The sequence below is a fragment of the Sipha flava genome, unplaced genomic scaffold (genome assembly GCF_003268045.1).
Source record: "Sipha flava isolate LNK unplaced genomic scaffold, YSA_version1 237_pilon_pilon, whole genome shotgun sequence".
NCBI lineage: Eukaryota > Metazoa > Arthropoda > Insecta > Hemiptera > Aphididae > Sipha > Sipha flava.
In genome coordinates this window covers 1,437,516-1,457,304 of record NW_020272879.1, presented here as the reverse complement: position 1 = coordinate 1,457,304, position 19,789 = coordinate 1,437,516, and the positions used below count along the sequence as shown (strand labels likewise).

General features: G+C 28.9%; 2 protein-coding genes across 2 annotated transcripts; both read left to right on the top strand.

Moving 5' to 3' along the window:
* The first annotated feature begins 2,896 nt into the window (after positions 1–2,896).
* On the top strand, positions 2,897–4,712 carry LOC112683919. The gene is made up of 2 exons (XM_025555130.1): positions 2,897–4,532; positions 4,601–4,712. The coding sequence occupies exons 1-2, from the start codon at positions 3,034–3,036 to the stop codon at positions 4,626–4,628; spliced, it is 1,527 nt and encodes a 508-aa protein (XP_025410915.1). The 5' UTR covers positions 2,897–3,033; the 3' UTR covers positions 4,629–4,712.
* A 5,900-nt stretch (positions 4,713–10,612) lies between these two features.
* Positions 10,613–16,179, top strand: LOC112683918 (post-GPI attachment to proteins factor 2-like). The gene is made up of 5 exons (XM_025555129.1): positions 10,613–10,699; positions 10,898–11,140; positions 15,182–15,446; positions 15,596–15,808; positions 15,913–16,179. Exons 2-5 carry the CDS (start codon positions 10,952–10,954, stop codon positions 16,044–16,046), a joined length of 801 nt encoding a protein of 266 aa, XP_025410914.1. The 5' UTR covers positions 10,613–10,699; positions 10,898–10,951; the 3' UTR covers positions 16,047–16,179.
* Positions 16,180–19,789: the final 3,610 nt, after the last annotated feature.

The following is a 19,789-nucleotide window of genomic DNA, read 5'->3' as shown; positions in this document are numbered from 1 at the left end:
TATAATTTTGAAATAGTCAAAATTATGTTTTGTAATGATGTATGATCATAAAATTCATTATTGTTGAAAATTGTTTAATTAACAATAAATATATAATTTTTATGTTATATAATTTAATTGAGTATTATTATTTATTTAGCATTTTGATGTGTGTAAATATTTTTATTTTTTTTTTTATAATTTGAGACAATGTACGAATGAATATGTCATATTATATATACTGGTATAATACTAATATACACTAGCTAGATAAAAAAATGAAACTTTAGTATTGTGTTGTCATGTGGTCTGTTTTTTAAGAATTTAAGTATGATATTTTTATTTGTTCAATATGACAACTAAACTGTGAGTTGATGATACGACCACTTTTTAAGTTGGGAAAGAAAAAATCCTTTATTGTATTTTGTATAGTTAATTAAAAATTAATAAACTTAAAGTATTATAAAAACTATGATAGTTGATTTTTAGAACTATGAACTATTCTGGTTTATTGTTATATATTATATAATTTCTCTTTACTAAGATATGCATGTTGATAGATATTATACGTGGAGTATAATAATTGTAAATCTATTAAATTAATCAATTACTTGATATGCTTTTTAAATGGTGTAGTATTTGTAACCTGCACATTTAAATGTGATTAATACTAGAGGTAATAAAAATGTTTGACGTACAAAACGCTGAGGGACATGCATTGCAAATGCTTTTTATTCAAGATGTATGTTTTTCTTTTTTTCTCTGTTGATACTATTGTAACCAAAAGAATTTCTCCAATCACAAGGTGGAAGTAAAAAGTAAGAATCAGTGTCTAGTTGGTAATATGGTGGGAGGGAGTAATCTTTTGAATTTATTAACTATTTTCCGTATAATCGAAAGAAAAAAAATGAAGAAAAATTATTTTAATTATATAATATTAGTTATTTAATTATTCTATAAATATGAGTCGTAGTGATTCGAAACATCTATTAAGTACTTATATAATATATAACATATTATTTAAGCATCAAGACATGTATAACTTTCATAATTTCATGAAAATAATGATTTTTATAGACACTTAAAATTTAATTAATTATAGTTTATTTAAAACGATGGAATATAACATTTTAATATCATACACTTACCTATGTAGATGTCATTTTTTTTTTTTTGCAAAAGTTTAAGCATTAAAAGTTCAACCCACCTTTATAAGATATTTATTTCAATCAACCATTTTTAGAAATATAAATCTGACCTCTTTCACTCAGAATCGATTTTTTGAAACTAATGGTTCATTGGTTTTTTATACAACACTAATACAGCAATATCATTCACCTGTTCCTATATTTCACCCAACTCGTTTCAGCAGTTTTTAATTATTCATACTAATATAATTTATTTATTTCTCTATAATCTGAAATTATTTCAAGAGCGTGGAAAAATATAACAAATTGACATCTGGTCTTTCTTAAGTGTGGTATAAGCATAGGTTAACTATCTCTTGTGTATAATATCTATTATTTCCATAATTAATTTTATTTAACATACATAAAATTCACTTGAGCTAGATTACATTTTTAGTTTTTAAATATAATGTAATCATCCGACTAGTATAAATATAAATTTATATTGCATTTTTATTTTCTTTAAGTATGTAATATTAATATTTTAATTTTTCGTCGTATTTGATTATAATTAATAATATTTGTCCCAATTTTTCAAAGTTATGAATTATGTTGAATGCTTATCAAATACAAATAAAAAATGTTTATAATAGATATTCTATTATGTTATTTATGGTTTATTTTAATGATAATTAAAAAATATTATGTTTTATGTAGTATAGTTAAGTTAAATATAAGTATACCTAATTGTTTATACTGCCTAATATACTATTTTTATAACACACATGTCGTAGTTTTAAATTAAGTATTCTTTTACATAAATTTCTTTTTTTTTTGCAATATTTTTAATTCATTTAATTACTTGGTTGATGTGGAGCTGAAATTATGATCACTATAACATTAACTTATGATATCATGAAACTCAGTAAAATGTATTCTGATAAATTTGATTATTATTCAATTTGACATAGCGTTTTTATTATACTTATTAAAGATTGTCTCAATAATTTACGAATATAAATTTGTTTATTATAGAAAACGTTATTATTAGATTACTTATTTATGAACATATACTTTTTTTAAATTTTATTTATTCGTTAATTTATGATGATTGACATTTGTGCTTGTATGAATATTTAGAATAAAATAAGCTTACATTTTTTCCCCATAAATACAATTAAATTCAATATGCCCTTTAGCGTTTGAAAAACGGAGGAAACGCTGCCCAGGTGGAACATCTTCATAAGAGGTCTGATCTGTTCTATTTATAGTTATTAGTGTTTCCTTCCGAAAATCCTTTTTAGAATGCAGTCGATCGTCGCGTGAACGAGCGCAACTGACTAGTGGCGCCAAGAACAAACAGCCGACTGTTCAATCATATACAGTATTCAAGTGGTGATATATTACAACTAAATTAGGGTGACCATACGTCCTGTTTTTTACAGGATTGTCCTTTATTTCAGCGTTGTGTCCTGTTGTCCTGACAAACTTCTTTCAGGACGCTTTTTGTCCTGTTTTTTTGATCAAACAAATTACAAAATGAATGAATTTGAAAACGAAACTTACGAAAGTAATGAATAATGATTATAATTGTAATCTTGTAATTGTCTGAATTTATCAGTATGGGGTATCCGGTATGACGATATGTCTACGAGTTATTGGAGCTTATCGGAGTTATCGGATTTACCGTTATCTGACTATGCTTTCGATTTTATCTATTTATATCACTGAAAATACGTTTTGTGAATACGGCGAATAGCGAATAGCTATTAGTTTGGTTCCAACAACCGTTGAGTGTTGTCGACTTGTTGATAATCGTCAATATAATATTTTACAATTTTAGGAAAGTAATCTATTAAAATGCCTAAGCGAAGGTGCGTATTTACTCCCAGCTTGAAAGTTGAATTTCCGTATTTAAGAGATAGTGATGAAATCGGAAAAGTTTTATGTATTGTATGTAAATCAGTTTTTTTCAATAGAAAACGGTGGTCGTTCAGATATAACACAACATGTTAAACAAAAGAAACATTTATTGGCCGTATCAAGCAGTTCTTCAAATAAGGTAACGAATTTTTTCACTAATGTACAGTCAACAAATGAAAGCAAACGTATTGCGGCGGAAGAGGGTCTTTTTGCATATCATACTATCATACACAATCATTCATTCAGGTCTATGGATTGTACAACATCAATTATAAAAAAAATTTACGAAAAAAAATTTTCGTGTGCTCGTACAAAATGTGAATCTATAATTGTGAATGTAATAGCTCCTTTTGCCATTCAACAGATGTTAGATGAACTAAAATCCGTTAAATTTTTAACAATTATGGTGGACACATCAAACCATAAAAATTTAAAACTGGTTCCAATTCTGATTCGGTATTTTAACCCCCAAGAAGGGGTAAAAATTAAAGTGTTAGAATTTATGAATTTAAAAGGAGAAACATCAAATATTTTATCAGATTACATACTGAATGTTTTAAAAAAATATAGTTTATTAAATAATGTTGTTGCATTTTCGGGTGACAACTGCAATACAAATTTTGGTGGCGTCTCGAGAAAAGGCACAAATAACGTTTTTGCAATTCTAAATGAAAAATTAAAAAGAAATATTTCCGGTATTGGCTGTGCTGCTCATATTCTGCACAATGCTATGCATAGTAGTGCTGATATTTTGCCAACTGACATTGAACTCATAATTAATAAAATATTTCAGTATTTTCATATTTATACAGTTCGTATAGAAAAATTGAAGGATTTTTGTGATTTTGTTAGTATTGAGTACAAAAATATTTTAGGATCTGTAAAAACGCGTTGGTTATCTTTACAGCCAGCTGTTTCTAGAATAATAGATTTATATCCTGCATTGAAATCATATTTTATGTCACAAGAAAAGTGTCCTACAGTTTTAAGAACTTTTTTTAATGATCCTATATCCATGGCATGGTTATATTTTGTACAAAGTCAGTTGAAGGTGGTATGTGATACAATAAAAAGGATAGAAGGTGATCATATATCAGCAGGCGAGGTGTATGAAGAAATTGAAGTGTTATGTGGTAAAATAAAAAATCGGAAAAATCAACATTTTTTTACATCAGAGCTAGCTCAACTTATTTCAGATCTTGAAAAGAACAAACTGTACAGTGAAAAAAAGTTTATTGAGATAACTGATGAGTTTTATGACACGTTTTTATCGTACGTGGAAAAATGGGGATATCATTTTGAACCACTAAAAGTTTTTCGTTGGATTCATATACTAGATTTTCCAATTTGGAGTGACATTCAAGAAAGTTTTAAATATATTATTAAGAATAATCCAACATTGAAATTCGATGAAGATGAACTTTTTGACGAATTTAATCATGTGATTAATGTAATGAAGGTTAAAATGCAAAACTGGAAAAATGGTTCAAAAACCAAAGATAGGTGGTGTGAAATATTTAAAATTCTAGAAAAAAATAACATTTCAATTAAATATTTTACGGTTATTTTAGAGTATTCGATGGCTATTCCAGGTACTAACGCGTCGGTAGAAAGAATATTTTCAATTACAAATGTTTTATGGACAGATGAGAAAAATCGATTTCTTGTGGACACAATTAGATCGATAATAATCGTAAAACAACATTTTAAAAATGTTTCATGTACAGAATTTCATACATTTCTTTTAGAACATCCACAATTATTAAAACTAATTACTTTTTCAGAAAAATATGAAAAATCATATAGTGAAGACATCTCTGAATTATCAAAATGAATTAATAAGTTTTTTTAAAAATTTAATCTTATACAATATACAGTGTTATTAAAAATTATGTTTAAATTATAAAATATATATAGATATTATAGATATATATATTAATTATTAATAAAAAAAATTAAATTATTATTAATTTTGTCCTGTATTTTTTTTTTTTTAAATATGGTCACCCTAAACTAAATTATAATATATTGATACTGCGAGGATGTAGATAGAAAAAAAATGGCAGGTGTTAAAGAAATAAATATATTTTTTATAACTAAAATGTCTAAAAACGTAAAACTTAAAAAAAAAGTACATTACAAATTACATTGAATCGCATTATTTTACATGGTTAATAATAATATCAGCCAATAACCTATAATCTTTTTTTCCAAAATAAATTTCGATAAATTAAAATAAATTAATTTTGTTTACCTATTATACCTGGACGTCTGTGAATTATGTTATATTGCACATTTTCAATATAAATTTCCAAGACAAAATCTTCAGATTTAACATGGTTTATTAAAATTGTACGAAAATACCATAATTTATGATCGGTTAGTCTAGTTGTATGTTATTCGATCAAAATCTGAATTACTTAGAAATAACTTTTCACATTTATTTTCAGCCCATAAGTATATATGTTAAATAGTTAATATAAAACTTCCTGAAGGAGGTTGAAGTCCAGAAACCCTCTTTACAGCTAAAACCTTAGGAAACCGTATCAGAGGTAGCCAACTAGTAAAGACTTCTGATCGACTTATGAGTTTTTCTTGGTTGTCACACGATCGACAAAAAAAAAAAAAAGGTAACTAAACAAAAATATATTTTATATACATGTATGTGGTATGTTACACTTCCTTTATTTCTTCTATTTAAAACTTTAATAAGTAATAATAACTTTAATTTTACAATTTCACATAACAAATATTTTTAATCAATTATATAAACGCGACAAATACCGTTGATAAATAATAATAAATTAATATCCATTAGGTTACGTACATATACTTACATATCAACTCATCTTAATATATAATTTTGTTTTTCATAGTTATTTATTACTAATATTATTATCATATATATTTATATTAATTGTTATTAACTTAGGTTTTATATTCTTGGATTAGACAGAAATATAAACATTTACAAAAAATAAATAAATATTTAAATTTTTTTCTGAAAAAATGAAAGGAATTACGATCGACTCGAACTGATGTCGCGATCGACCTGTTGACCACCCTTGATATATTTGTTGGGACATGGACCAATTGCGCCTAAAAAAAATTTTATTTTAGGGTCAATATACCAATTGCGCTTGTATTTAAATTTACTTGATATTTATTGATCAATTGATTTAATTTGATTTTGCTAAAGTGACTGGTTTTAATATATTTTATAACAGTATCGGTAATTTTATGAAAAGTTATTATTAATATGCACATATTTTGATCACGGAAGTATGCATTTGAGTGATGGACGAAAACAAATTTTTATTATCATTGGACATATTTTTTCAGCCTATAATTGTTTCGTCGCACACAATATACTATATATAGAAAAAAATACATTGATGATACCCAATACTTATGTCTTGTTAGTCGTTTAGTATTAGTTTGAGTCGTTTGACGTAACAAAATGGATTATTTTCAGTGGTGGTCAAACGGGGGGAGGGATGAGGAGGGATAGATCCTCCCCATGACCTTTTTTTAAATATTTATAATTCATCCAAATTATACATAATATATTATATTATGTTATGGGTGGCCAACATGTCTATGTACACGAGTCACATGTATTAATAAGATTATATTAAGAGTCAAATTATCTAATCGGTACTTCTATACTACAAAAGTAATTAAAAAAGCTAACAGTTGATAAACATATATATAAATAATTAAGTCAAAATATCGTTAAAATTTCACTAATGATCATCTCACAGAATTACTAAGAACTACTCTTACATCAATTCAACCAGATCTTAAGAAGCTTATTAAAAAAGTGGACATGAAAAAAATACCACGCAAACAAATTTAACTTGATGTTTAATTTTTTAATTTATTATTCATATAAATAAATTTTTTTTTTTGTTTACTAATCTGTACACTATAGCCTCGTATCTATGCAATAAAATTTTTTTTTTATAAATGTATACAAAAAAATTAAAATATTTTGGTTTTTGTAAATAAGACCGCGAGCCGCATACGACTTTGACGAGGGCCGCATGCGGCTCGCGAGCCGCAATTTGGCCACCCCTTATTATACATTATATTATATATAATATAATATATTATATTATATAGGTTAGGTATTCATCTATTTTCTATTTAAAAAAATAAATATACTGTACTTATTAGTTATTATACAGTCTCTAGGCTCGAATAAAATTAACAGTTCAAACATTAAACCCTAAAATATTAATTGAAACAAATTTTTTAGATTTTTATCATTTCCTTTATAGTTTATTTATAAGAATGAATGAAATTTAAATTTAGTACTTAATGTTAAACATAATATATTATATTATCATATTATATGAATTGTGTAATTATATTATTTTATAGTCGTCTCAATGGTTCAACCACTATGGTCGTTCATCGTGAGGTTGTCAATATAACTGTAGACGAAGTACTGGACGAATTGGCAACAAAACCAGAAAAATAGATTTAATAATATAAATATCATTAATAATAATTAATAATATCATTAATATAATATAATTTCCATGTTTAAAAATAAAGATTTTTATATATAGTGTTTGTTAAAAATCAGTTACATCCCCCCCCATGACAAAATCATTTGACCGCCACTAATCGTTTTACAAAAGCTCTTAGTAAAAAAGGTAAAGCATTATTAGTTATTGATAAGTTTAAGTTTCGTAAATGTTCTATCTCAAAAAATGGAATAAAATGGAGATGTACAATTAAATCGTGTATTATATATTACTTCGAATTTTTTATGTGATGTAAGTGAAACGGTGATTTTAAATCTAACTTTGATCATAACCACGAATCAAGTGTAAATATTAATAGACAAATTGTTACTTACTGATTAAAAAGAAAAGCAACAGACCAAGTTATAACACGACCACTAAAATTAATTAATAATTCGAAATGAAGTGCAATAAAGTGCATTAGATTTGAAATTAAACGATGTGCATTCTATACGACGAAGCTTTTATCGTACTCGTAGAAAAATGCTACCATCTATACCGAAAAATGTAACCGAAGTGCATACAGCATTAATTAATTTGGATACGAATACATACAAGGGTGAGAATATATTGCTTGTAAACGACAATATATTGAATGTAATATGTTTTTCTACAAACTCAAATTTAGAATATTTATGTAGTTGCGTCAAAATCTTTGTCGATGGAATATTTGATACATGGTTTGAAAAATTGGCACTATATTCCACTTATATTTTCTTTACTGCCAAATAAGCTAACAAGTACATACGAATATTTATTTCGAGTTTTGATTAGTAAATTTGCAACATTTAATTTTGATTTTAATCTAAAAATAGTTGTTGTCGATTTCAAAAAAGCTATTCATTTAATAAAAATTTATTACAATTTAATTTTTTGTTTGTCACTTTTTCCATACGAAGAAGTGGAGATGTGTTTTTAGAAAAAATAATGACGATTTAACCAATTAATTCAAATCTAACCAAATTTACTAATTATATCTTTGAAAACTATGTATCATCTAATTCTATATTTCCTCATAAACTGTGGGCGACTAATTGTCTATTTCAATAAGTTTTGAATGTACAACTAATGCGTGTAAAGCTTTTCATGCTTCATTTCCTATAAACTTTTATTCTCACCATTCAAATATTTTTGTCTTTTTAAAAGTAACTATTTAAACGCAGACTAGCACGTATATTGCAATAAATAGAGCATATTTAACAAAAAAATTAACAATCAATTCTTTTATCGAGAAATACAAATCTGGCAAAATTAGCAGAAAAGAATTTTTAAAAATGGTGTGTTATTATTATTGTATAAATGTTTAAATGTGAATTATAATATTATTAGGCACCTATTAATATTCCCAAAAATTATCTATGTGTTTATATATATTTTTATTATAATTGTAATGCCATGCTCAAATGATTATTTTAAAAATTATTATTATTCTTAAAACATGCAAAATACAAACATCATGATTACCTTAAACTCAAAATCTTATTACTTTATGTTTTTATGATTTAACCACTTATACTCTTATTATTATTATTAATATTATTTTATTTTAGTTTTCATTAACTAAACTGTATAAAGTTTCACCGACTCGGCCTTAAGGTCAACACGCGGCGTATAGGTCATGAGTGTTCCCCTTGATTCATGGGTGGTAAGTAGTGTAAAGGTAGAAAATACTAGAAATCTCACAATGTATTATGTATTAATACTCGCAAAAAAATCGGTCAGTAACTAACTAATAGATTTCCTTAGGTAATATAAATTGTATAGAGCGCAATGGTCTATTGATCCTAAAATTTTTAGAGCGCAATTGGTAAGCTCCCATTTGTCGTTATACAGAACCCGTCCGCACGACTTTGATGCCTACGGCTTCGGTTAATATGTATTATGACAATGGCCCCATTGGTTTAAAGTTTAAAGACCAAAACAGCAATATCATTTAGATACTTTTCCCAATAACTTGCCCCGACCTAGTAATTTTGCCAGGCACGTGTAAGTAAATAGGGTACTTATTTGCGATCACCCCCCTAAGGTTTCGCTTTTATTTATATTAACAGTAATTATTAAAAAATAAAAATGTTATACTTATACATAAAATCATGTAGAATTTACAAGAATATAAAATTTTCTTTAGAAATATATATACTGGATCATATTAATGTAAAATTAATAATCATTCTTAAGAGATCAGTGTGAATGCGTATATTTTCTCGAAGAAAACAATTCCTGTTGACAGCAAGACGTTTGGGAGTGTATAGAGTTACCAAACAATTACACCTTTGTTAATAGTAAAGTTGGTACTTAAATATGTGCATCCGGATATGGCGTTTTGCATAATCTGTCGACAGACCGTCGATAATGTACAAAATAATAAAAAGATTACTTATTGTCTTCGACTTGCTGCTAATTCGAACACACGCATACGCGACAACGACCGCGCGTGGTGGCAGGTACCGCGCGAAACGCGAGCAGCGCGAACGCAAATACGATTAATAATTTGGACGTGCGCGGTGACTAAAAATACGCTGGCCGACGCGTGTGCTAAAAACGTGGTGCGTGGCGCGGCGGTACAGCAAACACGGCGCTATTCGCACGGGCGGCGCGCGCATTTGGCCGAGAGCGCGCTCGCGCTGGCGCACACCGCCGTCAGCGGTCTCCTTGATAAAACAACAAAACACTACTACAGCACGGCGGCGGTGGCAACGTCATTGTACATGTAGATCGATGATAAAACGCGCTAAAGTTTTTCGCTTTCGAACCAATCGCCGCGATCACGGACCAAGCACTCGGGGCCGTCCGCAGTTGTCGTGTGAATAGCGTGCGCTATTCTATACATGATAGGATCATCATCATCATCATCATCGCCGTTTGTGCACACGTCCATACGCGTGTCAGCTACGTGACATTTTTTTTTGGTTTTCCTTCTTGTGTTCGTTCGTGGCATCCCATTTGTCTTGGTGCTACGAAAAGTGGTTGCGTGGTGGACATGGCGACGCACGGCACCGACCCAAAAAGCGTCTGCTGATCGAGATGACCGACTGGCGATCATGATGAACAATACCGGGATGCAGCCCTGAGCGCTTCGACTGTTGGAACGACCGCGCAACGTCGCCATCGACGACGACTGTCATCGATTCACGCGTTCGTATTGTATTGTATTTATTTAAATTTATATATAATTTATATACTCGTATATATACGGAGAGAGAGATAGAGAGAAAATATATTAATATTATTGTCCACGTACGCACGTTTTAGTCATACGTACTGCTGTGTGTACGGCGACACCTGCTTTGCAAGGGATTATAACAACGCGCTTTTTTTTCTCCCCCCTGACAGGTGCCCGCCGCTGCTGCTGTTGTTCTGCTGCTGCTTGCCGCGACAACGATCGGTATGGCCGACCACGCGAAATCCGTTGGCCAACGGTCCGACGAGTCGCTGGAACACATGCTGTTCTTTTTCAACCTCAGCATACGCAAACTCGCTTTCGTCGGCGTATCCTTGCCGCTCATCACTCTACTGACGTGCTTGGCCACCGCGTATGTCTTCCAGTACGACGACGTTCACGAAACGCATTGCCAAGTGAGTCGATGACGCACAGTTCGCGCGCTGTGTATATCGGTGCATTGTGTCGTACCTTCGTCTCCGCATGTGCCCTGTATGTCGTACGTGTACACTGTTTTTTAGCGTTCGCCGCCTACGACCACTTTTCTTATATTTCATTACATTGTCTGCAAATCGAATTCTAATTATTGTTGTGGCATACGGATTTCAGCGTTTCATGTCTTTGCAAAATGCTCCATGACGATTTCGTTCTTATTACAAATATCTTAACTATCGTTTAATTTTTTACTGTGAAAATTATATTATATACACCCGCAGTTGAAATGTTAAAAAAAATTAACAATGACCGGTTCCCTTGTAAAATATACATACTAGAGCTTTGCACAGGCCGAGCTCACGAGGTATTTTAATTGTGGACTATTAGAAATAAAAGTAAATAAATATTTGTAATTTATATTGCAGTTCATAAAAAAAAAAAAAAAAAATTAAAAAATTTACTCATTTAAAAACAATAAATTTTAATTTTAATTTAAAATATCATTAAATTATTTAATTATTATTCAATATTATTAATTAAAAACTATAAATTTTAATTAAAAAAAAATCCATGTTTTTATTACACAGTTAACATTAAACATATCGAATTTTAGAAGAGAAAAAGGTTAAGTGGCGCCGGGCTAGATTAATTTTGTATTAAGATTGACCAAGCTCGGCGGGCAAAATCTAGGTAAGTAAAATATTGGCCGGGCTTGGACTTTAAAAATCAGGACCATGCAGAACTCCAGTACATACCACGGTTCAAAAAATCCATTCCACAAAAATCCAAGGAACCTAGTTGAAAAACATCAAGAAACACCTCGGTCACAGACCTAGAATTTTCTTCTAGTTCTGACCGAATACGTGTAAAAAAGTTAAACATACGCACAAACAATATTTTGTGTTATGTACCTTAGTCAGACAATGTTTATTTTGAACTCCGCACACATTTTCAGTTGATTAAGAATTGTTTGTTTTAATCGCTGCAAATATTTATAATTTATTAAAAAAAATTCTACATAGTCTAGTCTAGTTGTCAGCTTAACCGCAAATCTTTGATGTCAGGTTGAAAATTATCAGTTGTTTGATATCTCTATTCAATGAGCTCTTTTTTTACACACGATTTTCCGCAGAGTTTCTTATTCTATTGGATTATTATTATATTGGACATTTTCGTAAAGGTGTTATTACGTCTAATCTTTTAGATGGTTTACCAAAGTGATTTTGGCAAGTCTGTGGTGACATATCATAATCGGGTATGACGTTTAAATGTTTAGTAAATTCAGTGCTCGAATTGAGAAAAATTAACTAGAGGAGATTAGTCCAACGATTTAAAAACTGCGTTCCACGGGCGCAGTTATTTAACCTAACCCGGGGGGTTATACCCCTACACCTCCTTCTCTACCTTACATATATTTTGAAATGACCACACCGTCATTTATCATAACCACCATGTAATCTTTTATTATGAAAATGTATTTTCTCATAAATTTACATAAGTAATAAGCAGTGGAAGCGCTAGGATAGTGCGAGCTGTGCGGTTGCATAGAGCCTCGCCGCTTCCTGGAGCCCCACAGTTTACAAAAAGTCGAGCAAAAATCTGTAGTTTATTCATGATTTACTATGCAAAATTGAAAAATCGGAGCCCTGAAGTAAAATTTACCAGTATGAACCCGAACACTGTTTATTATTGTCAAATACATAAAATTAAATTTTATCATGAAGTAGTTGTAATCTTGGACATGCTAGAAACGATTAAACATTACGCTGATTACGCGTAGTGAATTGTTTACAGAAAAAAAAAAAATAATTAACATAATTGTAAAACCATTAGATCCTTCGCTTCACTCAGAATTTAAAATATTTTTATAATGAATTTGTATTTCTTGAGAACACTTAGTCATAATTTTTTAAATAATTCTTAAACCAAATATTTTTTATTGATAAGAAAATAAAGAAAATGGTAATTATCATTTGTATTATAGTCTGATAACGCTTTTGTTAAATATTTTGAGCATTTGATTGAAGACCAGTCAGAAAAAAGTAGAAGAGTTTATTTTTGAAAGCATATGTAACCATGTAATGTAAATACAGATTCATATCTTGTGCTAATATTATATTTTATTCTTGAACTATTTAACTTTTTGTTTTATTTATAGATTGTTCAAACATCCAACAAGTAATTTATTTAAATTAATTAATTATAAACACGAAAAACCAAATCATTCTTTGAATAAAAAAAATCTGTAATGCATTATAGGTTGTATATGCAATTTATAGTCGTTAAACTGCGGTAATGATGAAAATCTGCTCTAAAAAGCATTGAAAATGCACAGGGGCGGATAGGCATAATCAGACCGGCGCGGTAAAAATAGAATACAACGGCCCGTATGATTATATCCAAGTTCCAACTAAACAACAACCTCAACTTTGAGAGAACCGACCCGGCAATCACCACCTATTTTTTTCGATGTTCTTAAAATTATAATATATATTATACTATCCAATTTTACACATGTTTTGCTCTTTTCTAACTCTACGATTTTTATCTCTTTTATTTTCTGCACCTCCTTTTCTTTTTAATTCGTTTTGAAGCATACCTGGTTATAGGTACAACATTTTAGCAATATTATACTATTTACATGGTTCGCGTATAATTATTGTGGAAAATCATGATTTATCAGTAATTAATTTTGCCGTGGGGTTTTATTAGTGATTATATATGATAATTTAAATCTGAACAATCGGTTATCATTATAGCACGGAATTATATACATTAAAAAACAATCAAATATGCGTTAAAAGATCTTTAACATGCACAAGTATATGCACTAATATGTTTAAATATGCATTAAAGAAAAAAAAATTTGCACTCAAAATTTTAAATAAAATTTAATTTTTAATTTTTGATCATTCAATTAAAATAATACATAAAAAAAATTACATTTAAAATTATGTAACCCTACTGTAATTACTTTTTTTTCTTCTTCATTTCAGAGGAATTTACTATTATATTTACAGATTTAAGCTAGATTTAAATATATATTATCAGTATTATATTTATTTATTTTTATTTGTATAATAGTATTAGTAGTAATATTTTTCATCAGCCCATTTTCGTCAATATAAGCAGTGGCTCACCGGGAAAATCCCGGTGGCTCGGTGGCCCTATCCACCCCAGAAAATGCATAATTTTACACCTAATTAAAAAAAAAAAAATATCCCCAATACGGTAGTAGGGGCTTCGTAAATCACGTGTCACATAGGGCCTCGTGGTGGCTAGAACCGCTACTAGTACTAAGAGTACATATTTACCTCACATTCGAATTCATTTTCAACCAATTATGTTATATATTTTGTATGTTGCTAAGCGCGGGTTGCTAGGTTAACGGGTACTGTGTGTCTGCATAGCATGGTTCTATCTATAACCATGCTGCGTAGTTACTAGTCGACCGAACGTAATTTCGGTTAACATAGGCTGGGTACTTATAAGTGATAATACTAGCGGAACTCAACGTCTTAATAAACGAATATTAAAAATATTTTTGATATTATAAATCATAATATTCGTTATAAAATTTACGAACATTGAAATCCACGTTTTTATAAAAATTATTTTGGACATTAGTTAGGGAGAACGTGGCGTCCCCCGTTCCAGTAATAAAATATAGTTGGAGTACGTTAAAAAAAAAAAGTAGAGGAACTTCGTTTTCCTGCGGGTTAGGTACCCCCTCCCCGCCTAATCGAGCACTGTATACATATTTTCATGATAATATTAAGGTGCATGTAACAATTACTTAATTTATCACAAAACCCTACACGAATGCGATGCAGTAGTTAAGACGGTTAAGTGGTTAGCGATGTAGTTAATGTACATCTTTACTTATACCTTCGAGCTTAAATGATTTGTGTGCGAAAATAAAAAAATAAAACGTTTATTTATCATCACTTCATCAATAACTACTCGTTTGCTTCGTCATATTATATTTTGTATTTTATTCCCATCTCTGTCGGTTTCTGCAGGTGTACAACGTGATACCGTCAATTAGCGCCATCACTGGCATCACACCCCAGACGTACATGTGGCGAATAGCCGTTGCTTTTCACGTTGGTCCACGTATGGTCATCGCCCAGGTGTACTACAACTATTTCATCAGTCAAATTTCCAGAGGCGCTGACAACTGCAAATCGACCCACTATATATTTATCAATCTCTGTTACTGGCTCAATATAATCGAAGTAGTCGCAATTTGTGGTGTTACCTACATATCTAATAGAGAAAACTATCGTACGTATATATGTATATATATATGTATATATATTATTATTTATGCTATGGTCTAATTCGTATATCCTTACAATGTGATAAATGAATAATCAAAAGATTAATCGTTAAACTGTGATTATTTCTGTCCACGTGTTTTTACCAATATATAGCTGTGCACGAGAAAATCTTCATTTTGTTCATGCTCAGTTCATTATTGTACATGGTCGTTATGATCAAGACCTTCAACATGGTGCATAAAACGATGACCAAAAGTCAGCACTTGTCGTATACCATCAAGAAAATACTTTTCGCCATTTGTATTACGTCCACGTTCACGTTAATATTTTTCTTCATCAAACATCGTTTTTACTGTCACGACTTAGGTTAGTATATTGTAATTTGCAACATGAGAGTTGTAAATTAATTAAATAATATAACGATTATGAGTTGGTCATGTTCAAATATATCAATACAGTATATTTTGCAGCATTTACCTGGTTCGCACTCAGCGAGTACATCCTAGCAGTATCAAATATGGCTTTTCATTTTACTATAACACTGGACTTCCCACATGAACAGTTGATTGTTGCCAAAAACTTTCCATCATTCAAAACCGACTGAAAAATTCTGTGTACCGAATCGAAGACTTATAACACAAACATCTTACTTCCAAACATCTTTATTTTATCTAATTTTTAAGTATATATTTTACATATATACCTTGAACAGTTCTTAGGTCATATATATATTTTAAGCATGAAAACTATACTTCTATAGATTATTTTAAATAATTTCCAGTAAATTTTTTACTTCTAATTTAATTAAAATTCACTGGCATCAAATATTTTTATTTCGTATACATAATAGTACTATTATGTAAAATATAGTTTCCAGCTCAAAATATTACGCACAATTAAATGAAGAAATATTTACTATTCAATTTTACGATGTTTTTAAATTCGTTAACTCTATAATTTATACAAAAATCTCAATACATCCATATCAACAGGTTGAATCATTTAACTCAAGATAGATCAGCTGTTAGCTTTGTAGGCGAGTCTTTTTTACATCCTATCACAATCAATATTATTACAATCGAACATTGTAAATAGATCTTTTGATAAAAATAAGAATAATATGATGATAGTACACAAACAACTATGCTGATAAACTTGAAATATTTTTTATTACGTTTGTATTTAAAAAATATGGCTTATACTATTATAGTTCACCTAGTCAATTATATGGCTGATTTTATGTTTTCACTGTATATCATAAAGCGAAAGTGACTAAATTATTGAATTATTATTGGTAAAGGAAAAAGACTTTTTTTATACTGCACTAGATTTCTAGACTTCAAGCTTTAAAAATGTTTGTTTATATATAAATGTTAAATCTTTTCGAAATGTTATGACCAATTTATATTTTATTAATTTATATTGTAAACACTTGCTTCTGTTAAATCCTAAGAGCATCGTGTTTTATTTATATTTATATATGTATTTATTTTACATTGTTGTTACCCTAACAAATTGGTAATTGTTAGATTTCACCTTTGAAGAACTGGATAACACTTCATTCTTATTGTGGTAATTATGATATTTTTATTATATTATAGATATAAAAAATTGTTACTTTATGGGGTGTTTCGTATCCATTGTCGTTATATCCAACATTCGTATCCATGTCGTTGTTTTCTATAATTTGTTTTTATATTAATATTATTCATATTTTTCCACTTCTTCCAGTAATTTAAAATGTTTGCTTGTCATTTTGAAATTTCCTTACTTCCAAATTCGAACTTCCCAAATTATCCGATTTCCGAAATGTGTTTGTGATTATTGAAACAACATACCTACTCAAAGAAATTTTAAAAAATTACTAACTGTGCATAAATTCTAAAATTCATACAATTTATTGTAAATTGATTAAATACGCTTTATAGTTATCCAAGTTTATTAGAAAAAGATGTATCCTAAAAACACTTTTTTATATACCAGTTTATTTCTAGTCTAATTTGTTTTAATGTATGTTATTATATAATGTTTTAATTTTAAAGTTTTTTTTTTTTTTTAATTTTAGTTAATGTGCTAACATAAATAATAGAATAACTATTAGGCCGTAAACATGGAGCGTTTGTTATAAATTATTGCACTTTTTTTAGTGAAAATGTATGTACAAGTAAATAACGTGTTCAACGTGCATATAAAGTGATTAAACATAACCTTATAACATTAAATGGATTGTATCAATGAGATATTATAAGGTTTTATTAAACGAGAAAATACAAATTATATATGTTTTTTGTTTTTATCACTTTAAAATATAATATATATATATATATATATATATTCATTTGTATACAACATAACAGTATTATTAGTATAAGAACAGTTATATTGAAACTAACTAGTGAAATCTGAACATATTTTTATAGTATAAGACATTTATATATAAATGTACTATTAAATAAAAGGTTTAACTCCTAGGTTGGGTGAGATACAAGAATGGGTGAATCATATTAATGTATTGGTATTTTAAACCAGTAACCGAAGTACTATTGCTTTCGAAAAAATAATTCTAAGTGATCAAACGAATCAGTTATTGGTGCAACTAGAGCTTAAAATTGTGGGTACTGAAATTTTTGAAAATAAAATAAAATGGTGGTATTTATCTGTAATTAGTAATCCATATAACCTATAGTAATTACTAATTACTATAGGTTATATGGATCTGAAAAAATAAAGCAGGAGTGCTAAATTTTAACTCAGGGGTGCTAAAAACCTTAAGGAGCCCCCTAATTATGCCTATGACAATATAGTAGAACTAAATTCCTTAATAAGATGGATTGAATATTTAATATTAAAATTTTGCAACAAAAAAGTGCATCTAAAATTTGGATAGATCGGAAACTTTAAGTGCCTATAAACAGTACAAATTTCATTAAAATATTTTAAAACTATAAAATTTATTTCCTATTTACTATATTTTACTTTTTATTTGCTGATAGTTGGAGCAATCCTTCTAAATTAAATTGAATACAAAGACATAAAAAAATAAAAATAAAACACACATAATGTTAAAACTAATGTATTCCTTGTAAGTCATTTTACACAGAATCTAAATCTAGAAAACATTTAAAAATTACATTTTAATAGCAACACCAAAATCCAATTAAATACTATACGTATTACTATATCAGATTTTTATTATTTAGATTTACCTAATCTACCTATTTAGTCACTTAGATAAAATATTAATAATTATTTTTAAAACAATATCCTCACATACTATATATTATACTAATATACTCAGAATTAAAAATAATTCTAACATAATCATTATCAACGTATTTTTTTTATGCAGTTGAATAAAAAAAATGTACAACTACAATTTAAAAGTATGCACAATAAGTAATAATAGTAACAGCGACGATTTGAATTAAAATAACTGTATGTGTGCAATCATGCACTTCGGAAATGAATACTTTTATTAAGGAGTAGTAAGGAAGAGAATGATTTTATTTAAAATTTAAATATAATAATAATAAAATATTATTATATAAGAAAATCAATACATTCTGTAACATTTTCATTAAATTTATTTTTATTGGCAAATATAAAATGTATGTAATAAATATTTAAATATTTATGGAATTGTCATCAATTTGCTTTTATGTCAGTCTGGTAATACTGATGGGATTATAATAACTGAAGTATGATACAAAATGCTTTACTTCTATATTTTCAAGCTTCCTGGCAAATACAGCATCAATGGTAGTACCACCTTTAGTCGTAGGATAATTTCTACTGATTATCATTCTCAAAGATAATTTTTATTCAAGGAAATCGAGCAATAGTTGAGCCTCTGGCAATAAAAAGTTAACATTAAAATCTCCTGTCAAAACTACAGGTCGATCGCAATAATATACCGGTTCACCAGTTATTTCTTCGAGTGCTTGGGAACCTGCGACTGTTAGGCTAAACACACACGGGCCACTTTAAAACCACACCACAACCACAAAACGGTGGTCGTTCGTGGGTGATATATTAATTACATGTAAGGTAATATGAAAAACGCAGTCGAACACAAACGGACCACTTTCCGACGGCAGTCTCATTGTGTCCCATGTATCACCCACAAAATAGTGGTCCGTCGGTGGTTGAGCGTAACATACTTGTTGCGACACATCAACCACTTTCCGACCACTTGCCGCCAGCACTAATAATTATTAATCATTATTATTTTATATTTATAGAACTATCATTGATAGGTATCTGTATAATCTATACATATATTATTATCAATATTATTTTATGACTAGTGTTATGAAATTTGTCGAGTAGTTGAATTGGTTCAGTTGT